Source organism: Dendrobates tinctorius, unplaced genomic scaffold (genome assembly GCF_039654945.1).
Source record: "Dendrobates tinctorius isolate UK_male_01 unplaced genomic scaffold, ASM3965494v1 ptg000089l, whole genome shotgun sequence".
NCBI lineage: Eukaryota > Metazoa > Chordata > Amphibia > Anura > Dendrobatidae > Dendrobates > Dendrobates tinctorius.
In genome coordinates this window covers 12395298-12412992 of record NW_027361757.1, presented here as the reverse complement: position 1 = coordinate 12412992, position 17695 = coordinate 12395298, and the positions used below count along the sequence as shown (strand labels likewise).

General features: G+C 41.9%; 2 protein-coding genes across 3 annotated transcripts in view; one reads left to right on the top strand and one right to left on the bottom strand.

Annotated features, from left to right (window-relative positions):
• PLA2G12B (phospholipase A2 group XIIB) overlaps positions 1-5492 on the top strand; it is a 67393-nt gene extending 61901 nt beyond the window's left edge. For both annotated transcript variants that reach the window (XM_073585814.1, XM_073585813.1), the window contains exon 4: positions 4637-5492. In XM_073585814.1, coding sequence (XP_073441915.1) covers positions 4637-4755 — 119 coding nt within the window. In that variant the 3' untranslated portion in view covers positions 4756-5492. The remainder of the gene's footprint in view (positions 1-4636) is intronic.
• A 1655-nt stretch (positions 5493-7147) lies between these two features.
• Positions 7148-17695, bottom strand: part of OIT3 (oncoprotein induced transcript 3) — a 97291-nt gene continuing 86743 nt past the window's right edge. The window contains exon 9 of the mRNA XM_073585812.1: positions 7148-7503. Within this exon, the coding sequence (XP_073441913.1) occupies positions 7324-7503 (180 nt within the window). The 3' untranslated portion in view covers positions 7148-7323. The remainder of the gene's footprint in view (positions 7504-17695) is intronic.

Sequence of the window (17695 nt, the reverse complement as noted above, 5' to 3'; positions counted from 1 at the left end):
GGAGCATTCATAACTCCCAACCGTCCTGGATCCAGCAGGATAGTCACGATTTTGAGAGAGAGACTGCCCCAGCCGGGAGCTTACTTTTCCCACGGACACTGGATTACATGGCAGAGCCCCAAAGAGCACTTTAAAACTCGCTTGTGATGTTCTACTGGAAGTGACGTGCTGGAACTGACCGGAAATGAGGTAATTTCGGGAGGAGATTTTGACGGAACCATGGAGGCACTTCGGGGAATGCTTCAGATCCATCACCGTGTCCTCAGACAGTGCGAACAGCGGGATTGCCTTGGAATCGGGGATGCTGGCCATGTGAGCGGATCATGATATGTTCTGCAGCGGGAGGCTCAGGTGGGCACTACAATGGGAGCTGGGCTGCTATGGTATCTTTATAGAATATTTCTTTCTCTGTTTCTTTCTTTCTTTCCCCGTTCTTTCTCTCTCTCTCTCTTTCTCTCTCTCTGATCTTTCTTTCTCTCTCTCTCTGTTCTTTCTTTCCCCTCTTTCTTTCTCTGTTCTTTCTTTCTATCCCCTCTTTCTTTCTCTCTACCTTTCTGTTCCTTCTTTTTCCCCTCTTTCTTTTTTTCTCTCTCTGTTCTTTTTTTCTGTCCACTCTTTCTTTCTCTCTCTCTGTTCTTTTTTCCCTCTTTCTTTCTGTTTTTTTTCTGTCCACTCTTTCTTTCCCCTCTTTCTTTCTCTCTCTGTTCTGTTTCTTTCTTTCCTCTCTTTCGCTCTGTTCTTTCTTTCACTCTGTTCTGTTTCTTTCTCTTTCTTTCCCCTCTTTCTTTCTCTCTCTAATCTTTCTTTCTTTCTCTCTTTGTTCTTTCTGTTCTCTCTCTCACTCTGTTCTTTCTTTCTCATCTTTCTTTCATACGTACACTACTAATCAATAGCCTCCTTTACAAGAACGTGTTTTGCCACAGAGCGTGTGTCCGTGTGGATCACATACGTGTCCGTGTGATCCACACGGAGACAAGCCCGTTTTTGGCCGGCACCACGGATGCCACACGGCATGAATCATGGTATGTGTTAAAGGGAGGGGCCCCACTGAGACTCTTTCGCCCAGGGCCCTCAAGAACCTGGAGCCGGCCCTGATTTCTACATAGCATCCCAGGAGCCATTTTTCAACACAACGCCAGGTCTTATGTTATCGGTGCTACTGTAAGCAGCCTGCTTGACATAGACATACAACCATGGACTGCAGCATCTCTGGTCGTTGATGGGACATTGGGCACATCAGGGACGTCATTGGAAAGGGAGCTGCCAGCAGTGGATCTTGAAGATTTGCCCAAGTGCATTCAGGGTGGCAGAACATTCCTCATACAAAAATTAATAAGCTCACTGATAGCAGCCAAAGTGTGTAAGTGCAAGGATTTTTGTCACTCACACTTGATACAGGATAAACCAAAATGTTTTCAAAATTTTATTTCCATGTGTTCATTATTTGTATATCCTTAACATGTGCATCTATCCTATGATTTCCATAATTCCACATTTTTCTTTATTGGTGTTGCAATTTCAATATTGAGGAGTATAATCATTGTTCTGGCTGATAACGACAGCCTGTGGGAATGATTGAGTGTCCACAATCTAAGTCATGGCTAGACTGTATTGCTTATGGAGGTGTAGTAAGGGAGGAGACGGCATGAAAAGACAAGACTATCACTACTCTGCCCTATTGGTTCGCTGAAATAAACATATGCGTGCTACACGTATTGCTAAGGTGCAGAGTGTCTTTAACATTTGGAGCAATAAGAAAAAAAAAGCCTTTAGGCCTCCATACACATTTAGACTAATGTTGGCTGAACTCACGATATCAATAGGTTCAGATGACGGTTTAATATGTATGGGTGTGTTAGCCGACTAACGGTCGAGAGAGATGACGATCGGCCATGTCCAATTTCGCAGCGAACGCTCCTGTGAATGGGAGTGTCAGCTGAGACGGCAACATTTTTGCAGCAATTTTTTAAAATTACTGCAAAAAGATGTATTTTGCTGGAATTATGGTATAAAGTGCACACTTTGGCTGCAAAATCTGAACACGGCCTCAACATTAAGACTAGGGGATAGATGGTTGTGAGACAGAGAATGTTTAAGATGGGTCACATCACTAAAAGAGGACCGCTTCTTGCTGCCATGTCAATGTTCTGGAGATATAATTTGGCACCTAAAACAGCCGAATAGCCAACATGTCATATGCAAGTTACAGGTAACTTAAATTGAAGCCTATAAGTACAACTTTGTATGTAGGGTGACCGTAGCATACAATATGTCCCAATTGACAATCATCAGATGTAATGCTGACATCTTTATACCTATATCTTAACTTTTTTAACTTCTAGATTTTAGTCTAGGGGGTGTTCATTAACCAACAAGCCACCTTAGGCAACCATGGATATTAATAATACCTAGTAGACAATGGGAGGAAGATTTAGTATTCGTCAGGTCGATTGATGACTGGTACCGTAGTAGTGAGACATTATCTAAAGGTAGTTATCAAACTTCATTGGTAGAGCCTTCTTTGAAGGTTCTACATAGATCCTACTATGTACCAGATAGAATTCATAATTTGTTCCCTAGTGTCTCCGGTGATTGTTTCAGGGGATGTGGGGTATCGGGGGACAAGAAACACATCTGGTGGTCTTCTTGAGCTCTGAAAGAAAGTGAAATGTCTGGTAGAATAAATGTTTGGGTAACAAATCGATTTAGTGCCCTCTGCCTTTTTATTGGGTACTAAGCCGCCGAGATTCTCTAAAAGTTTTCATAAATTGGTGAATTATTTGTGTATGGCAACAAACAAACAGCATATAGCCGCAAGATGGAAAACCCCTTCACTGTTGATATCTTTGGTAAAAGAAAGAATGAATACCATCATGTTATATGAGCATATAGAATCTACTAGATCTGATACGTGGAACTTATTTCTCAATGTCTGGAATCTTTGGATAGAATTACATACAAATACACAGCTAGACTTGGCTTTGCGGCTTTCCCCTTAACCGTTTATGACTTGTAGAAAAGGCCTTACCAGAAGTCATAACAAATATTGGGTGTTTACTTGAGACGGATGTTTCAAATTGGTTCTTCACATTAATATTAAGCACTGTATGGCTGAACTCCTACTGACTATCCTTCCCCTACCCTGTCCTTTTTGTTGTATATGTAATTTGTTATTATAAATATAATATATGCTCCCTTGCATGGGAGATTGGTTATTGTGCTTTCATATGATGTTTCAAATAAAACTTATTCAAACTAATAATACCTATTAGCTATCTCATACATCTGTTACTGTTCAATTACAAAGGAGCTGTCCACCACTCCTATATTTATGACCATTTCTTACGAAAGGTCATCGGTATAATATAATTGGGAGTACGACACCTGACACCTCTATGCCGAGCATGAATCAGAAGTATTTAGTACAGATCTTATGCGGGCATTGAACAGTGTACATGGTTGTGGTGTTCTTCTCTGTTCATGGTTTACATTTGGTCACCACTGGAGGTGATTTCAGATGATCAGTGAGAGCTCCCATGTTGGACCCCCACCAATCATGAGGATAGTTCACAGATATAAGTAGCAGAAACCCTTTGACCTTTGAGCCACTCTCAGTGTTGTGTTAATTACAAAAATAGCTTATGGGCTTGTATTGAGGTGATCATCAAAATATTCAGGTATTAGAGTGTTGACAAGTTTTTAGAAGAAGCATAAGTGTTTCTTTCCTCTTGGCTTGTGTCCCCTTGGGATAAATGTATGACTACATTCCTAACTACAGAAAGGAGGATCAGAAATTTTTTTTTAGGTGGCCCTGAATACAGGTATACTGAATTTTGCCTGCTTGAAGCCAGTTTTAGATAGTTTTGGCCTATTGTTTTATGATTGCATTCATTAAGTGCCTAAACTATCCCTAGTAGCAGGTATTGGTGTTTGAACTGTATCATTTAACTATAATTAAACATCTTAACTAGGAATTTGAAGCTCTGTATCAGAAAAATGAAACATTTAAATATTTTTAGGCTGGTTTTACACTTACCGTGTTTTTGCTGGCTGTTTTTGCGGCCTCAATAGATTTCTATGGGGCAGCAAAATTGGCCCGTAAAAATTAGTAGGAGGGCCGTATTTGCTGCCGTGAAAAAATATCGAGCTTGCTCGATATTTTTCATGGCATACGGACACGGACGCAATACATTTCAATGGTACCGCAAAAAAGGAGCTTGTTTTTGCGGTACATCATAGAAGGTTTTTGCCTGCAAAAACGGGCCTCAAAAACACAGCAAGTGTAAAACCAGCCTTAGACCTATTTATATAAACTTAGAAAAAAAATAAAAGGGCGTTCTTGAGTAGACCTCTTTAAAAGTGCATATACCATGCACAATGTGTCTCATTAAATGACCCCCAAAGAGAACCGTCAGTTGAGCAATAATCGTGCAGTGTATGTGCACATTGATTCAAACTATTTTACAAATATATCAGATTTATCGGCAAAAAGTTGATTAGCTTTCTAGTTGCATTGTATTGATCCAGTTTTAGGACTAAACAGCACCCAAAGAACTATTTGATACATTTGTAAAATATTCAAGAAAATAAACAACCAATAGTATGTATAAGTTAACTGTAATTTTTTTCCTTGTAGCATGTGAGTCAATGGCTGACACAGTATTTAATACTGTCTGGACCTTGGGATGTCGACCTTTCATGAATAGTCAACGATCAGCCTGTATCTGCAATGAGGAGGAAAGAGATGAACTATAAGAACATTAATAGCTTCAAACATAGAACATTACTGTGGTTCAAGGATTGGTGGACAATGGAGAGACATCACAACTCTGTGCCGGTATTCTCTGTGGAACATTATACCACTACTGTGAGAAGTAACTCAGTTTATTTGTAGGTTAAGTTGCATCTGGTCATTAGGCTGCAAAGAGAAAACCTTGAAGGCCAGCAAATTCCAGATTCTAGGATGCCTTTAGGAGTTGCCATTCTGCTTTCCTTACTGGTCATGACAAGACACTCATTTACCCCAATTTTCTTCTGTAAACATCTATTTATTGTGACATTTTATGCCAGATATCCCAAGGAACTATGCAGAATATTTAAAACAAAAAACTTGGTACGATTTAGACAGCCAGAGACATAGTCCTAGAGAGATAGTCTCTACTAGGAAGAACCAGGCTCATGTCCCAACACAATGTCTTATCAAAGAGTGGAGGCCAGAATAATAGCGAGTTTTACCATGTTTAGTAATTTTCATCTAATATTTTATAATTCAGACCCCCACTTATACCCAGAACAAGCTCAATCATATGCTGTTCGGTGATGAATACCAGCTACAACAACTTTTTGAAACTGAGGCACATCCATCTTCTACTTGTAAATGTGATCTATTCACTCTCATCATTCATCCAATTATTTTATGATTTGCAGTGTGATTATACACTTTGATCTCATTTTAGTGCACCTGACTGACTCAATAAAAATTTTATAAAATATGCTTTTATATTTATACTATATTTTTATTAGACAAACACACCATAATGTTTAAAGTGGTTGTGTACCGGAGATAACTACTGTACTGTTCAGATGAAAGCTGTTGTGGTGATTAGCTTATCACACCCTCTGGGAAAAAGCTGATTTTGTCAAGAAACATTTTCATTGGCTATACGGGTCATGAATTACACAGATGACTCAAGTTCTCGATTGAGAACCTTTATACGTAACTCAAGCAGAATATTCTGCTTTATGATGTACGTATGCTTTAATAGAGTATGCACAGATCTTTGTGATACAACCCTTTAGGCTGGGATCACACATGCGAGAAACTCGAACGAGTCTCTCATCTTAATACCCGGCACTGCCGCTGTCACTCAGGAGCAGAGTGTGCGGCTGCATGTATTTCTATGCAGCTGCACGCTCCGCTCCCGAGTGCCAGCGGCAGTGCCGGATGTTGAGAAACGAAACTCATCCGAGTTTCTCACATGTGTGATCCCGGCCTTAAAGGGATTCTCCAGGGATACAAAAATAATAAAGAAGGAAAGAAAATGTATTTAAAAATAATTTCATAAATAGTTTCAGTTAGCAAATCCTTAGGTCTATGGAGCTAGTACGTCAAAATGCCAACTTGTCTTGTTACATTGAAAAAGACCAGTTGTAGAATGTTAATCAGACAATAACCTGTGAGCATGTGCGGTAGGAAGCTTCTCTCTTGCATGTTTAAGTAGATGTGCTCTTAATGTATATTCTGACCTAATACTGGGGTGATGATTTAAGAAGAGGCTGCTCACATTGCTGTCCACCATGTTTTTTTTCAATGCTGAGTGGTTTATAGGATGTAGCATATTTTAGTTCCAGGTTACAGTATCTGCTCAGTATTCATTTAGAAATGTTGGCCAGCAGTGTGAGCAGCCTCTTCTTACTTCAGCTCTCTGGCTTTTTCTATTATTCAATCAGACATACATGGTGGGCAACAGTGATAGCAGTCTCCTTATCTCAACACTATTAATATCTCCAGTATTAGTTCATATAGACTGTGAGGACAGCAGTGTGAGCAGCCTCTTACCTCAGCACCTCTAGTATCTCAAGTATTAGATCATATATACTGGGTGGACAGCAGTGAGAGCAGCCTCCTCTTTTCTCAGCATTTCTAATATATCCAGTATTAGTTCATATAAACAGTGAGGATAGCAGTGTGAGCAGCCTCTTCTTACCTCCGCACCCTTGGTATTGTGCAGACAAAGTGGTCAACAGAATGAGCGGCCTCTTACCTGGCAGATTTTGTGCCAAATTTATCAAAATGACTATACAAGGTTTGAGGAAGAGAAACTACCGGTAACTCAAAGATAACTACTATTTTTACTCTCTCACTTTTTGTGCCTTTTTTTAAAAAAAACCAAAAGTAGCATAATCCTTTTAATAAGTTTTACAATGTCATATGTTACGTATGCTAGTGTTTAACTGTTCCCAAAGAAACATTGACAGATTTTGTCCTCCACTAGCGTAATGAAGTATAACTTCACAAAAATTTTGATTTTGAAAACCAAGCAAAGTTAGCTTTATATAGATGCAACCTAAAAAATGAATAAGGAGCAAATAAAAAAAATAGCATTAGAACTATTTTTACTATAGAAAAAAAAGGACGCACAAATGCTGAATTGGCACCACAGTTTTTAATCAAGATTCTGGTCATTTAACTGAATAGCAGACCTGATCACGGTGCTAGGAGTAAAACAAACATAAATATAATAGAAAATATAAGTAATGGAAATATGGAGCAATAGAAAGAGCACATTATATACAGCACTGTCAAGATGAATGGAAGAAAAACTACTCTTCCATGTCTATTATTATGGGACCTCCAGTGAGAAGATGGTTTGAGAGGTGACTTGTTTCTTCTTCTTCTTCAATATTTGCTGATCTACGCATTCGGCGTCGACAACCTTGAGCACATCGTGATCGCTCATCTGTGGCTCCACAGACCAAAACTTGACAATGAAGGAACACCTCCTGTATGATGCAAAACAAGTATTAGTTGTAAGACATTTTCTAAAGATCAACCCTTGCAAGTAAAGGGGTTGTCTCAAGTTCTTATGTAGCAAAAATTGCAACATGCTTACAAAAGCAACATTTACTTTAAAATTCCTCTGTTCTTAAGAATTGAGAGTATTTTTAAGCACCCTCCAACTTTTTATTATTTCAGCGCTGAAGTGGTGCCACTAATGTAAGTTCTCTGCCCCTAATATATTTACCAACTGCTGTCTTCTGCTGTTCCTGTGCTGGTCTGGTCCCTTGCCGCCATCTCGTGATCACAGTTTCTGACTGATCGAAAGTCAGAAGTAACGGTCACAAGCTCTCACTGCAAGTCTATGAGAGCTTCTTTTTGGCCCTCATAGACTTACCTTAAATTGTGACTTCTGGATTGCCCAGAAAACAATTAAGCGATCTGGCAGGTCGCAAACTGCAGAAGACAGACTGGAACAGTTGTAGGGAGGTGGACCTGACGGAGAGATCTGCCTTTAGTGACAGGCAGAGGGATGGCTCAGTATAGGAATGGAAACACAGAGTAAGAGAAAAAGGGTGCCGTGCTGTAGAGTGACCTTTAGAGGGCAGTGGGGAGTGTAGGAGAGGGTGGTTATGTAACTGCCAGATGTCAAGGTCACTGTGATTGGCTAAAGGTTACTATCAGGTGAGAGTGGGCGGAGCTACCTAGGCTGGTAGTATAAAGGCTGAGGGAAGGTTCCAGAAAGTCCAGTCAGCCAGGGGAGCTCATCTGATAGGAGGGATTGCCATAGCAAGGAATACGGTAGAAGCCCTCAGTTAGTAACTGACAGTGAAGCCGGTCACGGGGGTGACCCAAAACGACAGTAGCGGCAGACAGATGGTCTGAGATTGGCAAGTGACGACGTACTTTGAAAGGTGAAGCGCTGTGGTGGATGTGCCTAGGGCAGCCACAGTGGGAAGAACCACAAAGGACGCCGCAACGGCGTAGATAGGAAGTGAAGGTACCCCAGGTCTGTGTAAAAAGGAACGGTGAAAAATCCTGTAGCAAAGTGCTGGAAGTCGTCAAGGAACGGTGAATAAACACAGGCCTGTTGAACTCAATTTCTGTCTCAAGTCTACAGTCTGTCGGCATCAGGAAGTGGGTCACCCCCCCTCCAGTTCTGTGGGAACAGCACACCTTCCCCACCTATCAGCATCAACAACACCTAATCGCGCCTCCCTCAGCCCGAACCCTACACAGTGCTGATAACAGATGAAGATGGTGGCTGGTAAGTATATTACTAGGGGGCAAGTAATTTAGATTAGTGGCACCACTCCAGTGGCTTTAATGTTTTATAATGTACAGCTCATTGCCTAGTATATCAGACTCCCTGTAGTCCTCAGAGTAGATGGTTACTTAGTAGTGATGAGCGAACATGTTTGGATGAGATATTATCTGAGCATGCTCGGGTGCTAACCTAGTCTCTTCGGCATGCTCAAATAATATTTTTGAGTCCCCGCGGCTGCATGTCTCTCGGCTGTTCGACAAACAGGCAATCCATGCATGTGTTACAGCTATCAAAGAGCTGTGAGACATGCAGTCACGGGGACTCGCACATATTATCCGAGCACACCGAAGTCACTCGGTTAGCACCCGAGCATGTACGCTCATCACTATTACCTAGGTAAGTACTTTCGCCACTAGTAGGCTCTAAGCTTTTATATCTTGTTCGTTCAGCTCTGAAGCTGGCCTGATTGCTTCACCTCCAATGCTACAGCACCAAAACAGCCCTTGCAAGTGGCCTGCTAGAGTTTTTAGTTTGGTGCAACCATACCACTGGTCCAAACTATCAACCTTCAGGATGGCAAAGCAGGAAGCTGGGGCTGGTAGCAGTGTGCTCCTGAAGAAAAGAAGTGGTGACCACCTTTTTAATATGGTATATTGTATTAACCTTTACTAAAAATTAATTAATATGGTATTAAAAAGCTCAAAGAAAAAAAAACATGCTTTTATACTGAAAAAAAATAAATAAACAACCATAAATTATAAAACCCATCATGAACAAAAGTCTAGAATCTAGCCCCCTTAGTGACCAAGCCAATTTTGACCTTAATGACCAAGCCAAATTTTACAATTCTGAGAACGCTTCTCAATTCTAATTCTCTGGAACGCTTCAATGGATCCCACTAATTATGAGACAAATTTTTTTTTTTTTGTGATATGATAGTGGTAACATTTATTTGATATGACCTGCATTTATTTGTGAAAAAAATGGAAATTTGTCAAAAAAATAAAATATTTCACAATTTTCAAACATTTAATTCTTATGCTCTTAAATCAGAGAGTCGTGTCACAAAAAAAAGTCAATAAATAACATTTTCCCACATGTCTACTTTACATCAGCACAATTTAGGAAACATTTTTTTTTTGTTAGGAAGCTATAAAGGTTAGCCATCAGTTTCTCATTTTTCCAACAACATTTACAAAACCATTTTTTTAGGGACCACATTACATTTGAAGTGATTTTGAGGGGTCTATATGACAGAAAATACCCAAAAGTGACACCATTCTAAAAACTGGCACCACTCAAGGTGCTCAAAAAAAAATTCAAGAAGTTTATTAACCCTTCAGGTGCTTCATAGGAACTGAAGCAATGTGTAAGAAAAAATTAACGTTTAGCTTTCTTTCACAAAAATGTTACTTTAGCCACAATTTTTTTTATTATCACAAAGTTAACAGGAGAAAATGGAACCCAAAATTTGTTGTGCAAGTTCTCCTGAGTATGACAATACCCCATTTGTGGTGCAAAACTACTGTTTTGGTGCAGAGCTCAGAAGTAAAGGAGCATAGCTTGTCTTGGCTGGAATCGAGAGTGGACGATATGTCGTGTCTGGAGAGCCCCTGATGTGCCTAAACAGTTGAAACCCCCCACCAATGACCACATTTTGGAAACTAGACCCATCATGGACTGCATCTAGATGTGTGGTGAGCACCTTGAACCCCCAGGTGCTTCACAGAAGTTTACATTTTTTCCCACAATAACTTTTAGCCCCAAATTCTTTTTTTTTTTTTTACAAGTGTAACAGGAGAAAATGCACCAATTTGTTGTGCAATTTCTCGGGAGTACACCAATACCCCATATGCAGTCGAAAACTACTTTTGAGGCAGAGTGCAAAGCTCAGAAGGGAAGAAGTGCCATATTGGAGTTCAGATTTTGCTGGAATGGTTTGAGGGTGACACTTCACATTGGCAGAGCCCCTGAGTTGTCAGAACAGCAGAAACTCCCCCATAAGTGACGTTATTTTACAAACTACACATCTCAATAAATTCATCTAGAGGTAAAGTGAGCATGTTGACATATGTGCCTCACAGAAATTTATACCATTGGGCAGTGAATAAAGAGTAAATACATTTTACAGCTAAAATGTTGTTTTAGACCATAACTTTTATTTTTTAATAAGGCTAATAGGAAAACATGGACCTTACAGTATGTTGTGCAATTATTCCTTTTTGCGCGAATACATATATGTAATCGGGAACTACTTTTCAGGCACAGTGCAAAACTCATAAAGGAAGAAGTGCCATATTATAGCGCAGATTTTACGATTATGGTTTGTGCCTGCTATGACCTACTGTGAGAGCCACTGTGGTGCCAGAAAAGCTTAACCCCCAATAAGTGACCCCCATTTTACAAACTACATATCTCAATTAATTCATCTAAAGATGCAGTGATCATACTGACAGCACAGGTGTGTAACAGCATTTTATATCATTGGTCAGAGAAGAAAAAATAATTACATTTTACCACAAAAATTTAGGTTTTTTTTTCACTAGGGGAAATTGGTAAAAATGACACCAAAATATGTCACAACATTTCTACTCAACATGGAAATACCCTATATGTGGCTGTACAGTACTGCTTAGCTATACGGAGAGAATAAGGAGGGGTGGAGCGCCGTTTATCTCCTGGAGCGCAGATTTTCCTAGAATAGTTTGCAAACTCCATATACAGAGCTCTTAAGTGCTAGAAAAGCAGAATATCCCCCCTCAAGTGACCCCATTTTGGAAATTATACCCCTGACAAACATGTGGATGCTAAGTGTGGTTTAGACACACTGTGGGGCTCAGAAGGGAGGAGGGCATTTGGATTTGGGAACACAGAATTTGCTGGATTTATTTTAGGAGGTGGGGGGCACAACGCTTTTCCAGATCCTTTCTACTACCAATAACGTGGAAGCCCCCTATATTTCAGTTAACAGATGACAGACCTGAGTGGGGACTTGCTTTTTGTGGATTGAGTTGAAGCTTTTATTGGGAACATTTTACAAAACATTTTGTATCACATACAGTATATCCTGTGCTGTACTGAGAACTTACTTTGGGGTTTCCATCTAAATCGTTAAATGACGTGATTTAGACAAACCCCCTGAGGGTTCCATTCACTATTATGAGACAGCACAGTTAAGCCCCCATTACAATCTGCGATATCGCTAGCAATATCGCTGTAAAGTCACCGATTTTGTGACGTTGCAGCGATATTGCTAGCGATATCGCTGCATGTGATACTTACCTCCGACTGGCTCCCCCGATGGTTATCGCTGATCGCGCGAGAAGCTGCTGGACCATTCCTCGTCGTCCGCTTCCTGCGGCGCCGATGAGCGAAGCGTGGACGTGGGCGGGAGAACGCAGGATCGACGCATCTGACAGGTAAGTAGCGATCCCCGTCCCCAGCGATGTCGCTGGTGAGATATGCCTGAGTGGCAGCTCACTAGCGACCACCTAGCGATTCACCAGCGATCCTGACCGCGTCATATCGCTGGTTGGGATCGCTGGTGAGTCGCTAGGTGTAACGGTACCCTTACCCTGGACTCTGGCCTCTGTACAGCCGTGTTATTCTTTTCAGAAGTGCACAAAACTGTGGTCGATGGCATTTTTATGCACAACTAAAAAGACAGACACCACCAGATCTTAGACCGACAATGTCCAATGTTCCCATCTGCCTCATTATAGGGAATTTTCTGCTGGAGGTTCCATAAGAATCACGTATTTCAGAGATTTACATGGAAACCCCTCTGTAAGCGCTCAGCGTAGAGCACAGAATAAATGTGAGCCGAGCGTTTTTTTTTTTGTGGGATGAGTTGACGTTTTTATTGATACCATTTTCGGGCACATAGCATTTTTTGATCAATTTCAATTTTGATTTTTGGGAGGCAGAATGAACAAAAACCAGCAATTCAGGATTTTATTATTCGGGTCAGTACGATTACAGCAATACCAAATTTATATCTTTATGTTTTGGCGCTTTTACACAAAAACTTTAATTAAAAAAACTAATTATTTTTGCATCGCTATATTGCGATATATATTTTTTATTTTTCCACTGCTAAAGCTGTTTGGCAGCTAGTTTTTTGCAGGACAAGAGGATGTTTTCAGCTATACCATTTTTATATACCGTATATGCTCGTGTATAAGCCAAGTTTTTCAGCACTTTTTTTGTGCTGAAAACACCCCCCTCAGCTTATACACAGAGTCAATTGTCCAAGAGGGCTGGCGGGAGAGGGCTGGCGGGGGAGGGGGGGCGGGTCACAGGAGGCAGGAGCCAGCGGCTGTAACTGGGCCCACTGCTAAAGACAAATGAATATTCATTTCTCTTATAGAGCACACAGTGACACCCGCAGCCGCCGGCTTCCAGAAGACATCCTACTCACCTTCCTGCTCATTCCATCTCATTGGTTCCGGCACCAGGAGAATTTTTGGCAGAGCAATCACTTGGTCCCCCTCATTAAGGTAATATGAATGCCTCTCCACTTCCATAGGTGTGGAGTGAATATTCATTACCTTAACCCCTTCGCGACCCAGCCTGTTTTCACCTTTCTGACCCTGTCAATTTTTACAATTCTGACCACTGTCCTTTTATGAGGTAATAACTCCGGAACGCTTCAACGGATCCCACCGATTCGGAGATTGTTTTCTCGTGACATATTGTACTTTATGATGGCAGTAAAATTTCTTTGATATGACTTGCGTTTTTTGTGAGAAAAAAAAACGGAAACTTGGCGAAAATTACACAAATTTTAATTTTTATATCCTTAAATCAGAGAGTAATATCGCACAAAATAGTTAATAAGTAACATTTCCCACATGTCCACTTTACATCAGCACAATTTTGGAACCAAAATTTTTTTTTGTTATGAAGTTATAAGGGTTAAAAGTTGACCAGCGATTTCTCATTTTCTCAACAAATTTTACAAAAACATTTTTTTAGAGACCAAATCACATTTGAAGTGACTTTGAGGGGTCTGTATGATCGAACATACACAAGTGACACCATTCTAAAAACTGTACCCCTTCAAGGTACTCAAAACCACATTCAAGAAGACTTCCCTGAAAGGCAACAAAAAAGCAGACTTTGAGGTTCCACTTCATATTCTTTCACTGAGGGATTATTGCCACTTATCCCAGGAACATTTTGAGACCTAAAGGGGGTTTTACACTAAGCGATATCGCTAGCAATATCGCTAAAACGTCACTGGTTTTGTGACGTTATAGCGATATTGCTAGCGATATCGCTATGTGTGATACTTACCAACGACCGGCTCCCCCGCTGTCCATCGCTGATCGCGCGAGAATGTCCGGGTCCATTTCTCGTCGGGCGCTTCCTGCTGAGACTTCCTGCTGTGACGTCCAGCGACGCGTGGAGGCGGGCGGGAGGACGCAGGATCGCTGTGTGTGAATGGTAAGTATCGTGCGCTGCGTCGCTGCTGCATCGCTGTGAGATCTTTCTGTATGAAAGCTCACTAGCGATCATTTAGCGATGCACCAGCGATCCTGACCGGGTCGGATCGCTCGTCGGATCGCTGGTGCATCGCTAAATGTAAAAGGGCCTTAAATCAGACCTGTGGGATCAAGCAACTTGGCGATATCCACTACAAAAGCTAATAGGACTGCATTGCTGCTTCCCTGCCCAGCATGTCTGCCAGGAGGTCTTCATGCAGCTAAAGCCAGGAGGAGCATTCCCCCCTCTCCTCATATGAGTGAGTAACTGTACTTGCTCTTATACAACACAGGACTGGGCTTTGCCTCTCTGTAATCACCGGAATTTTCCAAGGCTGACATTACAAAGGTGATCTTACATTACATAAATTGGACTTCCGGGGCGGGCTGAAGTAGAACCCTGATTGTACAATGATTTACTGTTCTTCTGCAAATGTCTACCCCCTCTTGTGATCAGCAAAGTCACTCACAGCCTGACAAGTTTGAATCTTGCAGCAGTTTGTTTCTATTTAACATGAAAAGATCTCTTTGATTATGGGGCTTCCAGGTCGTTCGCCGGCCATGTGAGAATTTTGTGATTGGTGTCCCTTGCCCTCCATTAACCCCGTGCATACAAGTGCATCTTGAAATACGACCTGGTGACCTGCTTAGAATTAATGACGTGCAATACTCTGCATTTCCAACATATCTTTATATGGACCAATACCTTTTCCGCATCAGACAAACAGCGCCAGCCCTCTAGGGAGTCTGCTAACATGACTTCTTCCAAGATGACCTCTGTCAGGGAAGCAGCAATGCCCATTTCCACCTCTTTGCCATCATCTGGTAACTTGGACTTGCAAATAAATATCCCCTCTATTGTTGATACCATTATGGCTAAAATAGTTGATAACATTATGGCTAAAATTCTGAAGGAAATCAAGGTTGCAGGGTATTTAAGTTGAAATCGGATGCCTTCCTGGTACAGTTTCGTACAGATAGGACTAAAGGCCTTATGTCTCCTTGTAACTTCAGCTGAGAAATCATCAAAGATGAGAGTTTTGTGGACACAGATCATCAAAGGTTGGTTGCGTCTCTGGTATGCTTGCAATATATCGATTTTATCATTCTAATCCAAAAAGCGCATGATTGTCTGGTGTGGGCGCTTCGAGGCATTTCCCTCAGATGTAGTTGAGGGTGTCATTGGCCCTACTCTGTGGGACCTCTCTACTTTTCGTCCTGTAGAAAGATGTAGGGCCTTGGGAAGATCAATTTCGCAGATTGACTTCAGATCCTTAGGTAAAAAAGATTCTGACAGACCTACCAAACGCAGATTATTATGTAAGGAACAATTTTCCAGATCATCAACTCTATCCCAAGGCATTTTCTTTTGTAAGCGCCAAGATCTTATTATGGTCACTATAGGTATCATGTTTGAGATTTGACAGTCTTTTTTCCATCTCAGGCTACTTTCAGACTTGCGTAATGAGGCGCTCTGCCCCCGGCCGTGCCTCCTCCGGTCAGCTCCTCTTCTGGGTGCATGATGCTGCATGTGACCGGCATACCCTATATTTAGTGTTGGGTATGCTGGCCGTGCGCTGGTATGTTTTTGCCGGTGCATGCGCCCTTTTTGCGGTGCGCCGAGCGCATAAAAATGCAACACGGTGTGTTTGTCGCACGTCAGAGCAGCGCAAAAAGGGTGCATGTGCTGGCAAAAACATACCAGCGCACGGCCAGCGTACCCAATGTTAAATATAGGGTATGCCGTCGCATGCAGCGTCAAGCGCCAAGAGGAGGAGCTGACTGGAGGAGGTGCAGCCAGGGGCGGAGCTTAGCGGCAGCCCTGCGCTGCGCCTCCTAACGCAAGTCTGAAAGTAGCCTCAGAGATGCTTTCGGCTTGTTCGTCCTGTCTGTCTTGTAATCCCTTTAAGGCTGTATTTAAAGATGGGGGAAACAACATTCATAGGGGGTGCTTTTCTGCAAATGGGACAGGATGACTGCACCATATTGAAGGGACGATGGATGGGGCCATGTATAGCGAGTTTTCCGCCAACAACCTCCTTCCCTCAGTGAGAGTATTGAAGATGAGTCGTGGCTAGGTCTTCAAGCATGACAATGACCCAAAACACACAGCCAGGGCAACTAAGGAATGGCTCGATAAAAAGAATTTCAGTGACCTAGCCAGCCTCCAGACCTGAGCCCAATAGAAAATCTTTGGAGGGAACTGAAACTCAATGTTGCCCGGCGACAGCCCCAAAGTTTGAAAGATTTGGAGAAGATCTGAATGGAGGAGTGGGCCAAAATCCCTGCTGCAGTGTGTGCAAACAGAAAATCTCTGATCTCTATAATTACAAACAAAAGTTTCTCTACCAAATATTAAGTTTTGTTTTTCTATTGCATGAAATATTTATTTCATGCAATGAAATGCAAATTAATTACCATATTTAAAAATCATACAATGTGATTTTCTACATATGTTTTAAGATTCTGTCTCTCACAGTTGAAGTGTACCTTCATTCTTTATAGAGGGGAAAACTTGCAAAATCGGCAGTGTATTAAATACTTATGTTCCCCACTGTACATTACGGGAAGAATAAAAAAAAAATGATAGCTCTTTAAAGACCGAGAAGAAAAAGTGACAAAGTACAAAGATCAAAACTGACCACATCTTTAACGTATATTTACATTAAATGTCATGTCCCTGTCTTTGATGTGGGCTTGCACGCAGAGCTCCAATCTTTCCCCACACTTGAGGACTCATTCAATCAGCCATCAAATGCCTTTGACAGCAGAATTTAACATTCATGGGTCCAGAGGCTCGTCATTAATCGGCGCTCCTGTCTATTGATCGCAGGGTGCCGATCGGTTGACAGCCGGGAGTCAGCAACACGCAATTTGATATTCCCTCTCATACTGCGCTGCTAATCTTAAGATCTGCAATACTTCGAGCAATCCGACTTTAACAACGAAGGTCCATAATTTAGAGCCAAAACATCACTGAAAATTTTAGATTGCATTAAAATATATTTCATGAACTCTGGAGTGCCGAGTATCTTGATACATTTACTGTCATCAGGGCCGGCGTTAGCAGCAGGCAGGCTAGGCAGATGCCTAGGGCCCCCGCTCCCTCAGAGGCCCCCAGCCAGTTGCATGCTGCTAATAGCGGCACACCACACAGCCGCTATGGGACCCATGAGTCAGGGGGGCCTGCCCGGCAACAACGCTGACCCCCGCACGCTCACCGTATTCAACTGTATCAGCATCAAAGACACCGATACAGTTGAAAGCAATGATGGAGGAGAGAGCATCATGTGACGCTCGCTCTCCCATCATTCCCCTCTGCATCTGACACTGCGGGTGCACAATGACGTGACTTCATCATGTACCCGCTGTGTCCAGGGCAGAGGTCAGTGCAGCTGCTGAGACCAGAGCAGAGCCAGGAGCAGCGCGGGGAACGAGGATCGA